A 20,067-nucleotide genomic window follows, 5' to 3' on the forward strand; every position below is an offset into this window, starting at 1 on the left:
AAGAAATATTTCAGGAAATTCAATATTATTCTATGGTTATTAGCTATGCTGTCGTAGGACATTACCGTATATACGAGAAGTAATCTCATTTGTCGGTAAAGTATTAGGCTAAAACAATTCGTCACTTCATCTAAAATATTTAATATTTTTTATATTCTTAAGAGAAGATAATGTTATAAGAAATTAGTTTTCAATTGAAAACCTACAAGAAGTAGTTCTCAATAAGTCTGCTAAGGCTGCTCATGTGTAGGACTATATGAAGTAACCTGAGCAATCTGCAGCATCCTACGTCTTTGCACCTTCGCAACATCTCACCTCTTGAAACCACTTAGACAGAGAATGCCCATTGTAACATGGGGCGTTAGGATAGACAGCTACATTATTCATATTTTCTTTTAGTTTGATTGCGTAGGGCTGAATTTTAGAGGTAAGTGTTCTTGTCATGTTAATAAGTTTTTCTTTATTATATGTTGCTAAGTGAACTGAGTATACACAAAAGGTAGTAGAAGGTTACAGCGCACTTTGGGAGCAGCAAAACAATCGAGTTTATTGTGAAGATGAGAGCATACCAAAAGAATGTAACTGTTTGAACTTGACATTTAGGCAGAGAAATCCTAGATATATGTACAATAGCAGAGAGGAATGTAAAAAGAAAATTGACATGATTTAAATAGAGAAATGCTAGATATATGATGAAATGTACAATAGTTATAGTAGAGAGGAATGTAAAAAGAATAAAGGCTTGATGGCCAAATAAGGTTAGAGTGTTTTGTTACCAATATCATAGTAAATGGTTACTGAAGTTGGATGAGAAATGAGTGCATGGTTATGAAAGATTGAGACATTCATTAATTAGGTAGTGATTCATTGAAATTAGTGTATATTAAAGAATGGATTAATAAATCAATATTTATTCATTTGTATTATCCACTTGCTTGGGCATAGGCTCCGAATGAATGTATCAGAGGCCTAAATAGGCATATTAATTTTTATTTGATAATGAGATAAGTAGATGCATTTAATTCAGAATGCAGAAAATGAGTGATATTATTGATTCATGAATTAATGAAATATAATATGAAGCAGTATATGTGTAAAAAAGGGTAATAATGATTTATATATTTTAGTTGATTTTCATATAATTTATTTCTGATATTTGGAATCAGTTTTGTGGCTTGCCATTGCACTTGTCTGTCAATATTTTTAATGTGATTCAGTGACCACACAAAAACAGCATATTCCAAATGTGGACAAACTAATGATTTATATATATATATATATATATATATATATATATATATATATATATATATATATATATACATAATTATATATATATATTTATATGTGTGTGTGTGTGTACTACACTGAATGGGTCCCAGTGATTAGAGATACATTTTTACAACCACAATACACACACACACACATTATATATACATATATATACATATATATATATATAAATATATATGTATATATATATATATATATATATATATATATATATATATATATATACAGGTAAACGTCGACTTACGATGGCATTAGGTTTCGATAGAGCCATCGTAAGACGATCTCATCGTAAGTCGATCCCCACTCTGTTCCGTGGTCACTGTACCTAGCCTACCTGTATATTAACCACCAGAGATACTGAATATAGCCTATTAAACATGTACAGTAGTTTATTTAATTATTTTTATCCTTTTTACCATATTCAAACACTATAATATGTATTTTCAGTACGGAACTTAAATCTCGCGGGCAGCAGCCAATGCCAGCCGTACGACGTGACGTAATAATACTCGCATCATAAAATATAGTCACCGCTTATATCGATCGTTCTCTCTTTCACCCGCGAATTTTGAAAACCACAGAGAATGGGATTTAGGGCACATTTGAGAGAATGTAAAAACACAGGGGCGACTACAATAAATATAATCAAGACGCCGATATGGCAGCGTCGCGAATCCACTTGCTCCTCATGACGCCTACGTGTGCGGCACCGTATGGAAGGGGTTAAATTATCATATCGTCGTCGTCGTCGTCATCGTAAAGTCGAACAATCGTAAGTCGCGGCCATCGTAAGTCGACGTTTACCTGTATATATATATATATTATATATATATATAATATACACACACACACCCATATATATATATATTATATACACACACACACACATATATATATATATATATTCTGTTGAAAACGACAGCAAATTCATTAGAAATTAATTTCTTTCTTAAGCTTTCTAGCTTTCGGAAAGTAGATTTCTGGGGGAATGAGAGGGGAAGAAGCAAATTTCCAATTGACATTGGTAATTTATATTAACACAGAAGTCTATGTTATATACAAAATATATGAAAATAAACAAAACACAGTATAATAAACCCAAGACGTTTCGCAGATCGTTCTGCATCTTCAGTTGGAGTGAAGGGAAGTGTGACCAAGACGAGTATAAATATGTATAAAGGAAAAACTTGGAGAGGTCACTTAATGACTCTCCTCTGTTTGGCTGGCGCTATTTGGTTGGTTCCTAAGCCTAGCCGATCGCCTGAGGCATGACATTTTATCCTCTGCGGGGATATTTTGGACCTTTATGGGTGTTCTCTGATCTGGTGGTTGTATTTTGGTGAGCAAATGTCTCCTGCGTGTAGGTTTCATGCTGGGGAGGAGGGAGAAATCATTTGTTTGTACATTAATAATAGGTTGTAAATCTTTTATGATTACAGCCTCCAAAATGGTCAAACGTTGGAGGTCCTTCTCCTCTGCGACGATTTCTGTGTTGTGGACCATGGTTTCCCTGTCTAGATGGCGTCTGTGGTGGGTCCAAAGGTGTTGTTTCGGTCCTCCTTGTTGTAGGTGAAGGGTGATTCTTCTGGACAGGGTGGTAGTTGTCCTTCCCACGTAGGTAGATAGGGGCGTACAGTCCTCCTCTGGGCAGGTGAATTTATATACTACGTGGGATTGACGTATACCATGAGGTTTTGGGGTGGTGTGATTTCTTAAGATCAGGGAAGATGTTTTCTTGTTCCTGTAGTAAATGGTGAGTGATATTTTGTCGCGTTCTTTCGTGGGGGTCACATTTCTTTTAATAATGTCTTTTAATATTTTCTCATCCTCTTTATATTTATTGGACATCTGGGACTTGTAGAATATGCGGTGTGTAGTTCCTTCATGTTCTGTGGTAGTGTGATGAGGTTCTTGGTACCAGGTGTCAATAACTCTTCTGAGTGTAGATTGTACTTCGTTGTTGGAGTAACCATTATTAATTAGAAGTTGGTGGACTCTGGTTACTCCAACAACGAAGTACAATCTACACTCAGAAGAGTTATTGACACCTGGTACCAAGAACCTCATCACACTACCACAGAACATGAAGGAACTACACACCGCATATTCTACAAGTCCCAGATGTCCAATAAATATAAAGAGGATGAGAAAATATTAAAAGACATTATTAAAAGAAATGTGACCCCCACGAAAGAACGCGACAAAATATCACTCACCATTTACTACAGGAACAAGAAAACATCTTCCCTGATCTTAAGAAATCACACCACCCCAAAACCTCATGGTATACGTCAATCCCACGTAGTATATAAATTCACCTGCCCAGAGGAGGACTGTACGCCCCTATCTACCTACGTGGGAAGGACAACTACCACCCTGTCCAGAAGAATCACCCTTCACCTACAACAAGGAGGACCGAAACAACACCTTTGGACCCACCACAGACGCCATCTAGACAGGGAAACCATGGTACACAACACAGAAATCGTCGCAGAGGAGAAGGACCTCCAACGTTTGACCATTTTGGAGGCTGTAATCATAAAAGATTTACAACCTATTATTAATGTACAAACAAATGATTTCTCCCTCCTCCCCAGCATGAAACCTACACGCAGGAGACATTTGCTCACCAAAATACAACCACCAGATCAGAGAACACCCATAAAGGTCCAAAATATCCCCGCAGAGGATAAAATGTCATGCCTCAGGCGATCGGCTAGGCTTAGGAACCAACCAAATAGCGCCAGCCAAACAGAGGAGAGTCATTAAGTGACCTCTCCAAGTTTTTCCTTTATACATATTTATACTCGTCTTGGTCACACTTCCCTTCACTCCAACTGAAGATGCAGAACGATCTGCGAAACGTCTTGGGTTTATTATACTGTGTTTTGTTTATTTTCATATATTTTGTATATAACATAGACTTCTGTGTTAATATAAATTACCAATGTCAATTGGAAATTTGCTTCTTCCCCTCTCATTCCCCCAGAAATCTACTTTCCGAAAGCTAGAAAGCTTAAGAAAGAAATTAATTTCTAATGAATTTGCTGTCGTTTTCAACAGAATATGCTTAAAAGAGAATCTCCTGCCACGCTTCACGAATATATATATATATATATATATATATATATATATATATGTATGTATATACATGTATGTATATATGTATATATATATATATGTATATATGTATGTATATATGTATATATATATGTATATATGTATATGTATATATATATATATATATATATATGTATATGTATGTGTGTATATATATATGTATATATGTATGTGGAAAAAGAAGTCACGGGTCTAGTTCCGAGTTACTGAGTTTATTCCTGACCGGTTTCGCTCTATGCTTCTTCAGAGGAATGTGACTCTGGAGTGAAGCTGGCGGTATACATAGTCTGAGTAAGACCGCGTTCCCTCCTTGGAGGTGGGTTACGTTTGGTTGTACAATGGTTTTTAATACAATAGTGATAAAAATACAATAAATTGTTGTGATGTTATTACAAAACAGCTCCGGTGTGTGTGGAACATTGTAAGTGAAGTGAGTGGTGTAGAAATGTGTGAATCCTAAAAAGTGTCATATGATAACTTATAGTATTAAATAATATAAGGATAAATATCCAGATAAAATGAATGAAATAAAATGAAAATACAAATACAAATATAAATATAAATAAATTTTTATTTTTTATATATTTTTTATATTTTTTATTTATTTATTTATATTTATATTTGTATTTGTATTTTCATTTTATTTCATTCATTTTATCTGGATATTTATCCTTATATTATTTAATACTATAAGTTATCATATGACACTTTTTAGGATTCACACATTTCTACACCACTCACTTCACTTACAATGTTACACCCTCGATCAACATTCCACACACACCGGAGCTGTTTTGTAATAACATCACAACAATTTATTGTATTTTTATCACTATTGTATTAAAAACCATTGTACAACCAAACGTAACCCACCTCCAAGGAGGGAACGCGGTCTTACTCAGACTATGTATACCGCCAGCTTCACTCCAGAGTCACATTCCTCTGAAGAAGCATAGAGCGAAACCGGTCAGGAATAAACTCAGTAACTCGGAACTAGACCCGTGACTTCTTTTTCCACCTTCATCAACTTGTCATAATGTACCAACATATATATGTATATATATATATATATATATATATATATATACATATATATATATATATATATATATATATATATACATACATATGTATATATATATATATATATATATTTATTTATTATTATTTTTTTCAGATGGATGCCAGACTTGAAGAAAGTGTTGATGGCTCAAGAGACAATGTCAGCTTAGTCTCGTATTCTACAGAAGAAGAATCAACTCTTCGTCCAAGGAGATCAGTGAGGGAAATTATACTTTATGCTCTTCAGTCAACAAAATGCCAAGTAGGTTTTATGTGCTCACCTGTTGTGATACAAATTTTTCAGTTGCTTTGTGTTATTACCATCTGAAATGTCTTTTATCTTGCCTGCCTGTTTTAGTCCACCTTTTCTGTGTATATAGTTGTGGGGGAGGGTCCAGGTATGGCACTTAATCCACATGAAGCTAAGATAAAAGAGGAAAACAAATTGGTGTGAGATTGATGGAGGGTAGATGCATGATTTGCTGGTTTCCTCCTGTATAAAGGGGGAAGAAGCCTTTTTTGTGTATAGATAGATTTTTGTTGTATTTAGTACAACAGTGAGTTTTTCAGACTTCACTCTGACCAGTGGTTCCTAACCTTTTTCACTCCACTAACCCTTTCATGAATTTTCAACATCTTTGTGGCTCCCCTTCGTTTTCTCCCAAATCCCACTCCAAGAGGTTAAAAAAAATTATATATATATATATAAATTCATCAGCCTCCGTCGGTCATGACAGACCATGGGTAAATATATCCATCTGTTAGTTTTCCAGATTGACTTGAGCAGTGCCTCTTATGACTATACAGACCGATGCGAGAATGATGGTCATGGTCGCATAGGTTGCATCTGTGTGTGGATTCTGGTCTGTTGACTGTTGTTACCTTTTTGTGAGCTCGCTTTTCTGCTGCCACAGCAGACTTATCTTCACCAGTCAGCAGTTGTTTTTGAAGCATGCTTCTCCAGTGGTCGGCTACGATGTCCTCCCAGGAGTTGATGTCAAGCACATTCATGTCTCTTTCACACATCCTTGTACCTCAGCTGCCGGTGGCCTAAGCTTCTCTATCCTGTGGCAAGCTCTCCATAGAGGATGTCTTTTGGGATTCGCCCATCTTCCATGCTGCAGACACAACCTAGCCAGCACAGTCGACGTTGTCTCAGTGTACATGGTGGGAAGGCCAACGCAAGACAGGGCGTCATTGTTGGTCATCTTGTCTTGCCAGGAGATGCCAAGTATGTGTCGAATGTTTCTGAGGTCTTAGGAATTGAGCCTTTTCTCCTTGTGGTGGCATAAGTGGTCCAACGCTCACTGCCATATAGGAAGGCGCTGAGAACACAGGTGTTGTACACAGCCATCTTCATCTAAACGGTCAGCTTGATGTGAAGTGAGTGAGTGTTGTGACTGCCTTCGCAATCCTGTTGTCAATCTCAGCGTCAAGGGAGTATCAGTTCCTTGCCTACCTTGGATGAGCTTGATATCTCACCCTCAGTAGAGGAATTGAGTAAAACCATGGTCTCCCTTGCCTACGGCAAGACTCCAGGTAACGATGGAGTCCCATCAGAGATCATCAAGGCTGGCAGGAACACCGCTTTCTTCCACCACCTTTATTAGCTCCTGCTGCAGTGCTGGGAAGAGGGGTCTTTGCCTCGGGACGTACAAGACACCAACATCATCATGCTTTACAAGAACAAGGGTAACCACAGAGAGTGCAACAACTACCATGGAATCTCACTCTTCAGCATTGTTGGGAAGGTCTTTGCCCAGGTAGTGCTGAATAGGTTACAATTGCTCACAGAATGCATTTACCCTGAGATGCAGTCCAGATTCAGTGCTTGGAGGTCAGTGGTTGACGTGATCTCACTTCGACATCTTCTATAGAAGAGCCATGAGCAGAGGTGACCACTGCACATCACATTTATTGATCTCATGAAGGCATTCGACATGGTCAGTAGGAAAGGTCTTTTCACTTTACTGCAGAGGATTGGATGTCCCTCCAGGCTGCTGAGGATGATCATCTTTTTTCATGACGGATCATCCTTGGATCCTTTCCTGGCGAAGAGCAGAGTGAAGCAGGGCTGTGTACTTGTACCCACACTCTGTGGCATTGTCTTCCTTTTGCTGTCCTAGACTTTAGTGAATCTGAAGACGGTGTTTACCTCCACACCCATAGTAATACAAACCTCTTCAACCTCGCACACGTAAGAGTGAAGACCAGGGTGCAGTGAGTACTCATCAGAGAAATGCTCTTTGCAGATGATGATGCACTTGCTGCTCATATAGAAGAAGCCCTCAAAAGACTCATTAACTGCATTGCTTGTGCATGCAGAGACTTTGGCTAACCATCAGCCACAAGAAGACTTAACGTTATGGGCCAAGGTGTCAACAGAGTCCCAAACATCACCTTAGGCAACTTCACCCTTGAGGTAGTGGAAGACTTCATGTATCTCAGCTTCACCATCTGCAACAACTTCTCCCGGGACACTGAGCTGAACAAGAGTTGGAAAGGCAGCATCAGTGATGGCTTGCTTGGCCAAGAGGGTATGGAACAACATGCTGACCATCAACATCAAGATAAAGGCATACCAAGCCTGTGTGCTCTTGGACCCTCTTTGCCCACCAAGAGCACAGACTCGACACATTCCACCTGTGCTGCTTCAAAAGAATCTTGGACATCACTTGGCAAGACCAAGTCCCCAACACAACTGTCCTAGCAGGAACGAACATCCCAAGCATATTTGCCCTACTCACCCAACGACACCCTTCACTGGTTGGGCCACATTAGTCAGATTGACAATGGGTAAATTCCCAAAGACATGCTGTATATAGGAATGTTTAATTTTTAACAGCAGGCCATGGCATCCATAAATTCTTGTCATGGTTCCTTTGGGAGTCATGGCATCCACTAATTTAGATCCTCTTTTGCCCCAAGTCTGTTCCTCAGCTGAATACTGTCTATATATGATGTACTGTTTCAAAGGCCTAAATAGGCGTATTTATTATTTATTTGATATTGAGGTAAGTAGATGCATTCAATTCAGAATGCAGGAAATGAGTGATGTTATTGATTCATGAATTAATGAAATATGAAGCAGTATATGTGTAAGAAAAAAAGAGTAATAATAATGACAAGGTAGTCATTTAATATTCTTCAATTTGCAGACAATAATAGTGGTCTTGGTGGCCATAGACACACTCCTTGTGATCGCAGAGCTTTTACTGGACCTTGAGTTACCATCGACATCCTATGTGCCTCTCATTCTTCACGCAGCTTCTCTCTCTCTACTTTGCCTCTTCCTTGTGGAGTTGGCACTGAAAGTATATGCTCTGAGATGTGACTTCTTCACACACAAGGTAATTGGCTGTGACTTTGAGGCAGATATGAGTTTACACGATTAGTGTGCAAGTTCTTTGGTGTGGGATCTCAGGGTTCTTATCTAAGTTCTTTAACCCATTCCAGTCCAGATTTCCCTCTTGGCCAAATAGAATTGTCTGGTAATAACCAGAATAAAATCCTTAAAGTACATTTCAATTGTAAATGGATCAGTTAAGGTGGCTTTATTCCACACATGTCCAGCGACAACCCCGAACCTGGAAGTGCAGCTTAGCATTAAATTGGGTTAAAACATGTAATTAAAACTGGTTTAAGAACAACCTAGCTTGATCATATTTATTGTCTCTTCTTTCAGATGGAGGTGTTTGATGGTATAGTTGTTTTGGTAGCAGTGTGTCTGGATGCAACATATCTGCACTCCCATGATGCTCACTCAGCCACAGGCCTTATCATTATTCTTAGACTGTGGAGAGTTGTTCGTATTCAGAACAGTAAGTAAAGACTTTTATTATTATTGTTATCCTCACTGGTGGCAGGATTTGAGGGCAGTTCAAATCCTATCACCAGCGAAGTTGAACCAAGGGCATGGTTCATTAAATTCCACGCCACAAAGCCCTCTGTGAGGGGCACCGTCCTAGCCTTCCGATAGGGGGGAGTGTGTGACGTTAAACTATATCATATCATTATCATTCCTATTTATTTATTTGATTTTTTTTATATTAATTTTCAATATGTGTACATTGTTGCTCAAACAAAACATTGACATGATTACAGTATAATTGGGGTGGAGGACAGTTTCCTCTGTAACTCCGCTGTCATAACTCACTGAGCTATCAATAATAACTCACATACACTCTAGCATTAAGGTCTCCCAGTACTATTACATTGACATTTCTTCCTAAACCCTCTATGCACTCATTTAACCCACATCTCCTTTCCCAGTTTCACCTTCATCCACATTATCCTTGAGGAAACCTCCTTCCACTCCACTACCCCTTTACCTATCTCCTCACTTACAAGAATAGCCACCCCTTCCCTCCCTCGCCCTCTCTTCACTCCTGATAACCTCCCACTTACACTCCCAAACATACACTCACCCTTCCCTTTCAACTTAGTTTCACTCAAAGCCAACACATCCAACTTTCTTCTCACAAACATACTACCTATCTCTTCCCTTTTACTCTCATCTGTACCACATCCACGCACATTAAAAGACCCAAACCTTAGGGTGCTGGCCCGAGGCCCGCCAGCACCCCTTATGCCTTGGGACAGCATAACGGAGGGACAGTCGTAGTATAAAAGTGTCATCATTTCTCTCTATGAACAGAATTTCTTCTATCATAGACAAAATGATGTGTGGCTCTGGTCCGTAGGGGCGCCCCATATAGACCCTAAAGTATCGACTGCATGCTACTTTGCCACAATAACAAGCAGCCAATACCCCAGACGGGAGTGGATTCTTATAATTACTTAGAGAAATATCATGGAGATTCACTTGTTTTCTATAATTCTTCTTTCAAGACCAATGGAGTTCCTATTAATGGAGTTCCTATTAATATAAGATGGGAGAAATGGTGTTCTGATAGTGTGCTGTTATGGCATAATGACCAAGGATGAGATGGATGGGTGGGGTAAAAGGGGCATTGGGAAAGAGGGGAATGTGTTGAGGAAGGACAGGAGAGGACAGAAAATAAGGGTGAATGGAGAATGTGTATGGGTGATGCTGTGATGCATGAGGGGGAGTGAGTGGGGGATAGGGGGTGAGGGAGTATGTGTGAAAAACAAATTGAAGCAGCCCAAAGGGCTTTCTCCCAATCTCCATTTCTGCATGAGGGGATGGAGAATGGGGATTGCCAATTTAATGAAGCGGCCTTGCTGTGGCTATGCTGTGTCTTGCGACACTGCTTCTGACCCAGGGGAGGGAGCGAGATGCAGGGATGACCCATCATCCAGGAGGAGCCAAGATAAGAGGGAGGGAAGAGGGTGGATGGGAGTGGAGTATGTTGGGGATGGAATGGGTGGGAGTGGTTTTAATGTTTTTATGTTTTTTAGCTACCTCCCTTGTAAGGGGGAAAAAAACCTCTGGTATATGTATGTATGTACCTCCCTTGTAAGGGGGAAAAAGCCTTTGGTATATGTATGTATGTATGATACACAGAAAGACATAGCATATTTTAATAATACATGCTGAAAAGATAAAAAATAAGGATAATTCCTTCTGTGGACATATACTTCTCAATGGTCACATCGTTGGCAGACCAAGTGTTCCTAAGAGGTCAAGGTCAGGTCAGCCTAATTCCAGGTGGCCTCTGGTCAGGTTCTGGTTAGACCTGACGCTCAACAGCCGCTTGGTGCTGCTACTGTGACATACACAACAATGTATACTTGGTATCTATCTTCTCGTAGTGTGACATGTAGTTGTGACGTGTAGTATGTCTTCTTCCAACACTCAGTTCCTAACAGTTCCAGGTAACTTTTCCAGGTTTTCTGAACATGTTGGTACTTTGTGATGGTGAGTTCTTCACCAAGATACATTTTCATTGTATTTTATGAGTATGTATGGGATGGGTGTATGCTAAATCTTTACAAGTAAGATTTGCCTAATATGGTTAGGTTGTAGATCTTTTCAAGCATTTTAATACTACAAACAAGTTGTATTTCCCTCAAATGTTTCAACTGTGGAAGACACCTGTTTAAACTTATTAATTCCTGTGCCCTTCAGGTATGGTTATGTCTGTGAAAAGGGCAGGCGAGCGCAAGGTAGCTAAGGAACGAGAGTTGAGGATGTCCCTAGAGCAGGAACTGGAGCGGTACCGACAGTACTGCACCCAGCTGGAGAAGGAAGCTGAGGTGATGCGGGACCTCATGACCCAGCACAGTATACCACACCACATCCCCACCAAGAGACCTCCTCCGGACTTGCAGAGGTAATGTCTTCCTTTGACTGCAGGGATGGGCTGTCTTTCAGATGAATGAAGTTACGTGGTGTATTTAAGTAAAATGTGTCACACAACAATGGACTGCAGCGTCTTTGTTGTGGGACCACACCCCAACCCCAAGAGTTGGGGGCCAAACTGCAGCAAACATCCCTGGCCTTTTAAAATTGGGACCGCTTGGACAGACAGTCTAGGGAACAACAACAACAACAATGGATAGTTCCCACATGGTGGGTACCTGTTGGGGAAGCCCAAAGGATGAAGGTGTGGTCTTGTCTGACACATCTTAGGCATGTCCCGCCTTCAAGACTGCTGAAGTGTAAGGGTACTTTACATGTGATACAATGTTGGATTATCTTTGTTTTGTGTGTTTGTGTTGTCAGGATAAGGCTTCAGGCAAACCTGACAAGCTACCAATATGTGGAGTGTGTCATACGTGAAGCCTTGTTACCAGCAACTTTTTCTTCTTCTTCTTCTTCCCTCATCTGCTCCAGGAATTTGAAATCTAGTCCCTCACACATTAAACAAGAACACTACCCAAGCAACCATTTTATTATTTATTTATTTATTTTTATTTTTATTATTTATTCATTTATTTTGTGTGTGTGTTTGAAATGAGGTGCCTGAGAAGTATGATAGGGGTTACTAGGATGGATAGAGTGAGAAACAAGGAGGTGAGGAGGAGAGAGGGGGTGGAAAGGAAGTTGAGGGATAGGGTTGATGAAAGAGTATTGGGATGGTTTGGACACAGAAAGAATTAGTGAAGAAAGATTAGTAAAAGGGGTGTTGGAGGAGTAAACATGAAGGAGCAACCAAGGATGAGATGAACGAATGGGGTAAAATGGGCATTGGGAAAGAGGGGAATGTCTGTTGAGGAAGGACAGGAGAGGACAGAAGATAGGGGTGAATGGAGAACGGTTGTGTATGGATATTGCTGTGATGCATGGAAGGGAGTGGGTGGGAGAGGGGGGGTGAGGGAGTGTGTGTGAAAAATAATTTGAAGCAGTCTGAAGGGATTTCGCTCCATCTCCATTTCTGCATGAGGGGACTGATAGTGGGGGTTGCTGATTTAATGAAGCGGTCTTGCTGTGGATGTGATGTCTTGCGACACTGCTTCTGACCAAGGGCAGTGGGCAAGATACAGGGATGACCCGTCATCCAAGAGGAGCCAAGATAAGAGGGAGGGAAGGGGATGGATGGGAGTGGAGTATGTTGGGGATGGAATGGGTGGGAGTGGTTTTTATGTCTGTTTTTTGGCTACCTTCCTTGTAAGGAGGAAAGAGCCTTTGGTATATGTATGTATTCATTTATTTTGTGTATATTCTGTGTGTGTGTGTGTGCTCCAGGGATATGAAATGGGTCCCTCACACATTAAGTAAAAACACTACCCAAACTGTCTTGGGTTGTGAAACAAGCTTCTCATAGAAATGATCACATGTAGTGGAATGCTGGGTTTTAAAGTTTGGTTAGGTGAGTTTATAAAAGTTAAACGGTAAGTCTCTCTCTCTCTCTTTTTTTTTTTTTTTTTTCAATCCATCATTGCCCACTACTTTTCCTCCCATCCCATGAGTGAAAGGGTCATTTAGCGAGGAAGTGAGATATGAAGATATGCCTCTCCTGTGCTTAGCCACCTTGCTTTGTGAACAACAGCTGATTGTATGAAAAAATGGGTATCTAATTCACATTTATGATATGCAGACATTTTATATATATATTCTTTTCTTTTCTTGCAGAGTGAATGTTGTTGCAGAGGTAAATACAAAACAAGAAACATAGTATTAAGGATTTACTGGAAGAAGAGAGTATAGCATTTAAAAAAAAATTCTTCTTCTTTTTCTTTTCTTTTCATATTGCGGGGTAGTGGTCACTTCACCCAAAAAGGATTACACTGATTGCCTCTAGATCTGTTTATATTCAGATATCTATCTATACACCAAAAGGCTTCTTCATCCTTCTAAGAGAGGTAGCCAGGAAGTTACACATTCAGATTTATATATATAATATATAGTGTTACAAAATTTACAACTTAAGGGCAGCTATATCCTATATCCCAGTGGCTCAGTGTGATTACTGAATACTCTAAAGTCTGTACAAATGTTTCCTCAGGCAAACTGAATCAAAGTCATGTAGTTTAGAGATGATATGTCTGTCAAATCAATGCTATATTATTGCAAGTGTTCATGCTTGAAGGAAAGACAAAAATATCCAGTGAATTTAATATATTAGTTTTTTTTTTCTATATATGACTCTTGCTTAGATCTAGTATGTTTATGCCAAAATTAGCAAGGCAGTGTAACGTAGCATTGATATTTGGGCATTTGTTTACCAGGAAGAAGGTCTTTTGTTAAAGTATGTATATTAAAGTCTCTTACTAGATTAAGGAGTGCTAAATCTTTATATATATATATATATGTAGATTTAATTTTATATATAAAGCTCTAACTCTAGATTTTAGCGATGTACTGATAGATCTTGCTTTATGTGGTTTCTGTGAGGTTGCAGGAATTTGCCTTTTTATAACAGAGAATTTGATGTTTTCACATGAATTTTGATAATTTGTGTACTGTGCACACATGAAACACAGATTCTCTGAATTTTGTACTGATGACAATTTACTTTACTATTGTGAATTTCATATTCACAGATTCTATGTAAGTCATGAGGAATGATAAGAAAAAAGGCAGTATTATACAGCTAATGTACAGTAGATAGATTGGGGGACCAAGACTGGGTATCTACAAGTGGTGTTCATGCACAATGGACATCAGAGAGATTTGTCTCTCTGCTGCCAGTTTTCAAAACTTGTTCATATCTTCATCTCTGTTTAGAGGTTCAGCCCCGGAGGACTGATGCTTGGTCTCCAGACTAGGCTCAAGATCTTTCAACTTAAATATATTTCCTTCTCCTTTTCACATGAAGAGTTGACAACCAGTGAGTATCCCCTGTTGGTGTTTTGAGCTGATGACATGGAAACAGTCCAACATTTCTTCTCAGAGGTCTGTGGGAGATTCTGAAGACACCAGCTGCTTCCTTATGTGGTGAACCCCTCTTCTTCCCGTACCTCTTGTAGGCATCCTTAGTGCTTTGCAGGAGGATCAAGCATAAGTATACGTGGGAAAGGGTAGTGGAGGGAGGGTGAGTGAAAGGGCATTAGTGGACTATGTAGTGGTACCCAAAGGGAGGATTGGAAGATTTCTGGATATAAATGTTTTCAGGGGATTCTCAGATCATTATCTGATAGAAGGGAAATTGAGAATGGAGGGAAAAAGAGGGAGATAGAGAAGTGAGGGTAAATACGTGAGAAGGAAAAGATAAGAAATACCAGAGGTTGAGAGGAGTGTCTGAGGTGGTGAGGGATAGGGGGAAACAGGATTAGAAGAAGAATGAGTATGTTTCAAGAAGGAAGTAATAAAACATGCAGACAGTACGTGGGATGAGGAGGATAGGAGGGAACAGAAGAGGCAGTGAATGGTGGGATGAAGAGGTAAAGGTGGTGGTAGAAGAGAAGAAGCAATGTTATGAGGATTGGTTGCAAACTACACATAATATATAATGATAGTGTGTTGAGGTGGATGAAAGAATTATCTTGGTTCAATTTTATTTTCCAATAATAATTATTACCTCGAGTTTCACTGGCTGGAAACCTGAAGTACCACAGTGGAATTCATTATAAAAAAAAAAAATAAAAAAAAATTCTCTACCAAATGAAAACCATAAAATTTTATGAAATGTATCAGGTGGAGCCAAGAAAAGAGGGAGGGAGGGGGGGGAATGGGAGTGGAGTATGTGGGGATGGAATGAGTGGGACTGGATTTTATGCCTTTGATTTTTGGCTACCTCCCTTGTAAGAGGGAAAAAAGCCTCTGGTATATGTATGTATTAGGGCAACTGACTCATTTTATTCTGTTGCTAGGTGATTAAAATATATTTAGGGTTAATGAAAACAGTTGATAAAAATCCAGAATCTGTTTTAGCCGCTGGGAAAGTAACAAAATGTTTTTGTCTGTGTTGATGCATGGTCACAGATTTATTTCCCATATTATGCTGCCTTGTTTCCTAAACACCTTGTGTTTATATTTGAAGTTGTTAATGAGGCTATGGAGAAAAAAAATTAAATGTGTATAATGAACTTATGGAAGTTCTTACACAAAGATAATTAATTGGTGCTATGTAAAATAAGTATGTATTGTTCATGACGGTTTGAGTGAAATGATAAGTGAATTTTAACCTTTTACTGCCCAGGCAATTTTTGTTTCTAAAGGGTTGTATATTTATCCCAACTTAAATTTCCAGATTACCCCTTTGATGTCCACTGTGGGTCTTATGCAAGAGAGAACAGGGGCAGTGGACTAATTGATTGATTGGTACTTTTATAGAATTTTGTTCTGGCTGATGCTTGGCAGTTGTGTTCAACTTGGAGAACCCATGTCAGTTTGCATGTTACTAGCTGACCCAGACCTCCCAACAAAAACCACAAACCCAGAAGTGTTCTCAGTTGTGGCACAATTTTGTCCATGAGGATAGATATGCTGATGAATTGTTGGCGATAAAATACAATAGCTCTGGTCTATAAAGGGTTAAATGGTTCCTTGTATTCGGCCAAGTATGACTTCTGTAGAGGAACTTTGTTTTCCTTGGACAACCATCATCTGGTAGTGTTACCGGGCTTGTGTAAGCTTTATAAGTGATTTAATCCATTTGTCTTAGCAATAGTGATTATATTTTGTTATATCTAACATCATATTATTTTATTCAGCCCAGGGATGTTCCTTAGCCAGAAGGATTTTACTCATCTTAAGTAACTCAATTTGCCAAATTTCTGAAATTTGTTTTGCTGGTTTTATGTAGTGAAGATGCATACCCTGGACTGAATAAACCTAATCTAATATTTTCTTAAAAATGTTTTAGAATTCTGTTATAAGGACGCTAGACATTATATGTAATATAATAGGAACAAAATGTTTTTAAGCTGTTGTGAGTATAGAATCTATTTTCAATTTATTTTCGCAGCATGGGGATTCCCAAGAAATGTGGATTTGACAGTTTGAAGTTTTTGAATATCTGGTTATATACTAAAAGTAAAGAAGAGTTTTGAGGTGAAGTTAGATTTGCATTTGAATATGTTATTAACTTAAGCATATATCATGTAAACACAGTGTTCAATTATTCCTTTTCAAAGGAGTGGGTGGGGCTTGGTGTATTAACATTTTCGCTTAGACATGTTTTTAGGTCTTGTGTTTAGTGCAGCACAATAGGGGACTGAGTTTGAGTTAGTGGATTGCGGTCTGTTACATTTTACTCAGAATAGCTCAACAACCTGGATTTTGAGTTATGATAATGATATGGTTTAATGTCACAAACTCCCCCCCATCAGGAGGCTAGGACAGTGCCCCTCACAGAGGACCTTGTAGTATGGAATTTAATGAACCATGCCCTTGGTTCAACTTTGCCGATGGCAGGATTCGAACCGCCATCCCCTCGACCAACGCCGCAAGTAACGATGCCCTAACCTGCTCAGCCAGCGAGCTTATGACTAGAGTTATGACAAGAGTAAAGTGGGAGAGTAGAATGGGATGTTATATGTCAATCTATTATTATTTACTATTTAGCAGTATTTTGTTATTTAACGATACCTATGCATTTATTTATGTTTTTATTTGTTATTTACGTTATTATAGTTTCTATTAATTAATTTACTATTATTATGATTTTTTAGCATCCGACGTAGATATGGACCTAATGGTCTCTTGTCGGCATGCTCCGCCTTCCCAATCCTTTGTAAATGAGACAGAAAGTGACACAGTACAAGCACAAAAGTAATTAATTGCATCTGCGCTTTTTGGATTTGGAGAAAGCACAAACCTAGATAGGAAGGTAGTGTGGAAGATCATGAGACTATGCAAGGTTATGCACACAGGTAAAAATAACAGTATGATTACAAGTTATTTAGAATTTTTTTAACAAAAGTGGATAGTGAAAAGGGCCTCACTGTAATTATCAGTAAGAATCTCAAATCATCTAAGCAGTGTATTTCATTCTCTGAGAAAGCAAATAACATTCTAGGACTGATTGCACAATCTTTTGACTTTAAAAGTCCATCTCTCATTAACAAGCTATATAAATTGTAAGTTTGTCCATATTTGGAATATGCTGTTTCTGTATGGTCACTGAATCTCGTTAAAGACATTGACAGTTGGAAAAAGTACAATGGTGAGCCACAAAACTGATTCCAAATATAAAAAGAAAATCATACAAAAATTGACAAAAACATATGAATCTCTTTTCCCTAAAAGAATGTAGACTCACAGGTGACTTGATACAGGTCTTTAAAATTCTAAAAGGAATTGATAACAAAAGTGACATTTTCACACTGAGAATCCAATGAGAAATAATGGTCTCAAACTGTATGGAAATAGATTTAATTTGGAAGTGGGTAGAAATAGCTTTGCCAAATGTGTAGTTAATGAATGGAATAAACATCTTGCAGAGGCAGTGGAATCTAGTTCAGTTTGAAGTTTTAAGATTTGTTTAGATAAACACCTAAGCAAAATGCTATAATGCCTGCCATTTATTTTATATTATTTATGTTATCATTTGCCTGTTTGTCTATTATTATTTCCTTGATTATCATTTATTATTATTTATCTCAATTTATTATTTACCATATACCTGTTTATTATCTAACTTCATCATTTATTTATTTGTTAATATTTATATTATAATATTTATTTATATTTTATTTATTTATTTATTTTTTTCATTTGACCTAGTTATGGACCAAAAGGCCTCCTGTCAGCATGCTCCTCATTTGTAATCCCTTGTAAGAAGGGAGAGAGACTTAGAGGTAGTAGAGAGCTTTCATGATGGATGTGAAGATTGATGAATAAGGAAAGGTGTTTGATACAGACATGTAATGTTACCATGGTTGTTAAACCATCCTGTAGATGGAACAAAAAAAAAAGGGAAAAAATTAATGATATGTGCAGCTGACAGTGTTCTGGATGGGGTGGTGCGAGAGGTAAACACAAGGGTAATGGGTCGGGGATTGGAGGTGGTTGGAGAGAGGTGGGAGAAAAGCCAGTTGTTGTTTGCTGGTGACACTGCGCTTGTAGCAGGATCAGAGGAGGGATTGAGGAAGTTAGTGTCATAGTTTGGGAAGATGTGTGAAAAAAGGAAGTTGAAGATAAATGTGGGTAAAAGTAAGGTGATAAGATGTATGAGGGGAGAGGATGGCAGCAAATTGGAAGCAAGTATTAATGGAGAGGGACTGGAGAAAGTGGATAGCTTTAGATACTTGGAGGAAAATATGGCAGGAAAGGGAGGACTGGAGGTGGAGATAGAATGTAGATGGAGATAAGTAAATGCCTTGGGGGATTAAAAAGTGTAATGAGAAATAGATATTTGGAAATGGATGCTAAGAGGAGATTGTATGAAGGGGTGATTGTGCCGACAGCACTGTGTGGAGAAGAAACATGGAAAATAAGAGAGAAAGAGTTTGAATTTGTTTGAGATGAAATGCCTGAGATGTAAGGTAGGGGTTACTAGGCTGGATAGAGTGAGAAATGTGGAGGTGAGGAGAGTGGAGGTGGAAAGGGAGTTGCAAGATAGGGTTGATGAAAGAGTATTGGGATGGTTTGGACGCATAGAAGGAATAAATGAAGAAAAATTAGTAAAGGAGGTGTGGAAGGCAGAGGTGTGGGGAGTGAACATAAGGGGGTGACCAAGGATGAGATGGATGGATGAGGTAAAAGGGGTATTGGGAAAGAGGGGGATGTCTGTTGAGGAAGGAAGGAAGAAGACCAGATAGGGGTGAGTGGAGAATGGTTGTGTATGGATGATGGTGTGATGCATGGAAGGGAGTGGGTAGGGGAGGAGGGAGTATGTGGGAATGATATTTTGACGCAGCCCAAAGGGATTGCTCCCCGCCTTCTCTCTCTCTCTCTCTTTTTTTTCATGAGGGGACAGAGAGGGGGGTTCGCTGATTAAGTGAAGCGGCCTTGCTGTGGATGTGCTGTGTCCTGACACATTACTTCTGACCCAGGGCAGTGGGCGAAATGCAGGGATGACTCAACATCCAGGAGGAGCCAAGATATGAGGGAGTGAGGGGTGGTTAATGAGAATGGAGTATGTGGGGATGAAATGGATGGGAGTGGATTATGCCTTTGACTTTGGCTATCTCTCTTGTTAGGGGGTAAAATCCTGGTATGTGTATGTACAAGCTTGGTGGTAGGTGCACATTTTAGAGGGATGCTTGTGTCATGACTGGGTGTGGGTGGGCAGAGTTTAGCCATGGAGAATGGCGTGCTCCACACAATCTCAATCTTTT

The 20,067-nt window shown here is 38.9% G+C and overlaps 1 protein-coding gene across 2 annotated transcripts; it reads left to right on the forward strand.

Moving 5' to 3' along the window:
* Positions 1–286: 286 nt before the first annotated feature.
* LOC143036953 (voltage-gated hydrogen channel 1-like) lies at positions 287–17,377 on the forward strand. 2 transcript variants are annotated; one of them, XM_076205013.1, is made up of 7 exons: positions 287–427; positions 5,591–5,737; positions 8,634–8,825; positions 9,161–9,296; positions 11,528–11,732; positions 13,475–13,493; positions 14,661–17,377. In XM_076205013.1, exons 2-7 carry the CDS (start codon positions 5,591–5,593, stop codon positions 14,664–14,666), a joined length of 705 nt encoding a protein of 234 aa, XP_076061128.1. In that variant the 5' UTR covers positions 287–427; the 3' UTR covers positions 14,667–17,377. The 2 variants fall into 2 exon arrangements, with proteins under 2 accessions (XP_076061128.1, XP_076061119.1); XM_076205004.1 differs by having other exon boundaries at positions 13,475–17,377.
* Positions 17,378–20,067: the final 2,690 nt, after the last annotated feature.

The sequence above is a fragment of the Oratosquilla oratoria genome, chromosome 2 (assembly GCF_046742065.1).
Source record: "Oratosquilla oratoria isolate Oo_2021 chromosome 2, ASM4674206v1, whole genome shotgun sequence".
NCBI lineage: Eukaryota > Metazoa > Arthropoda > Malacostraca > Stomatopoda > Squillidae > Oratosquilla > Oratosquilla oratoria.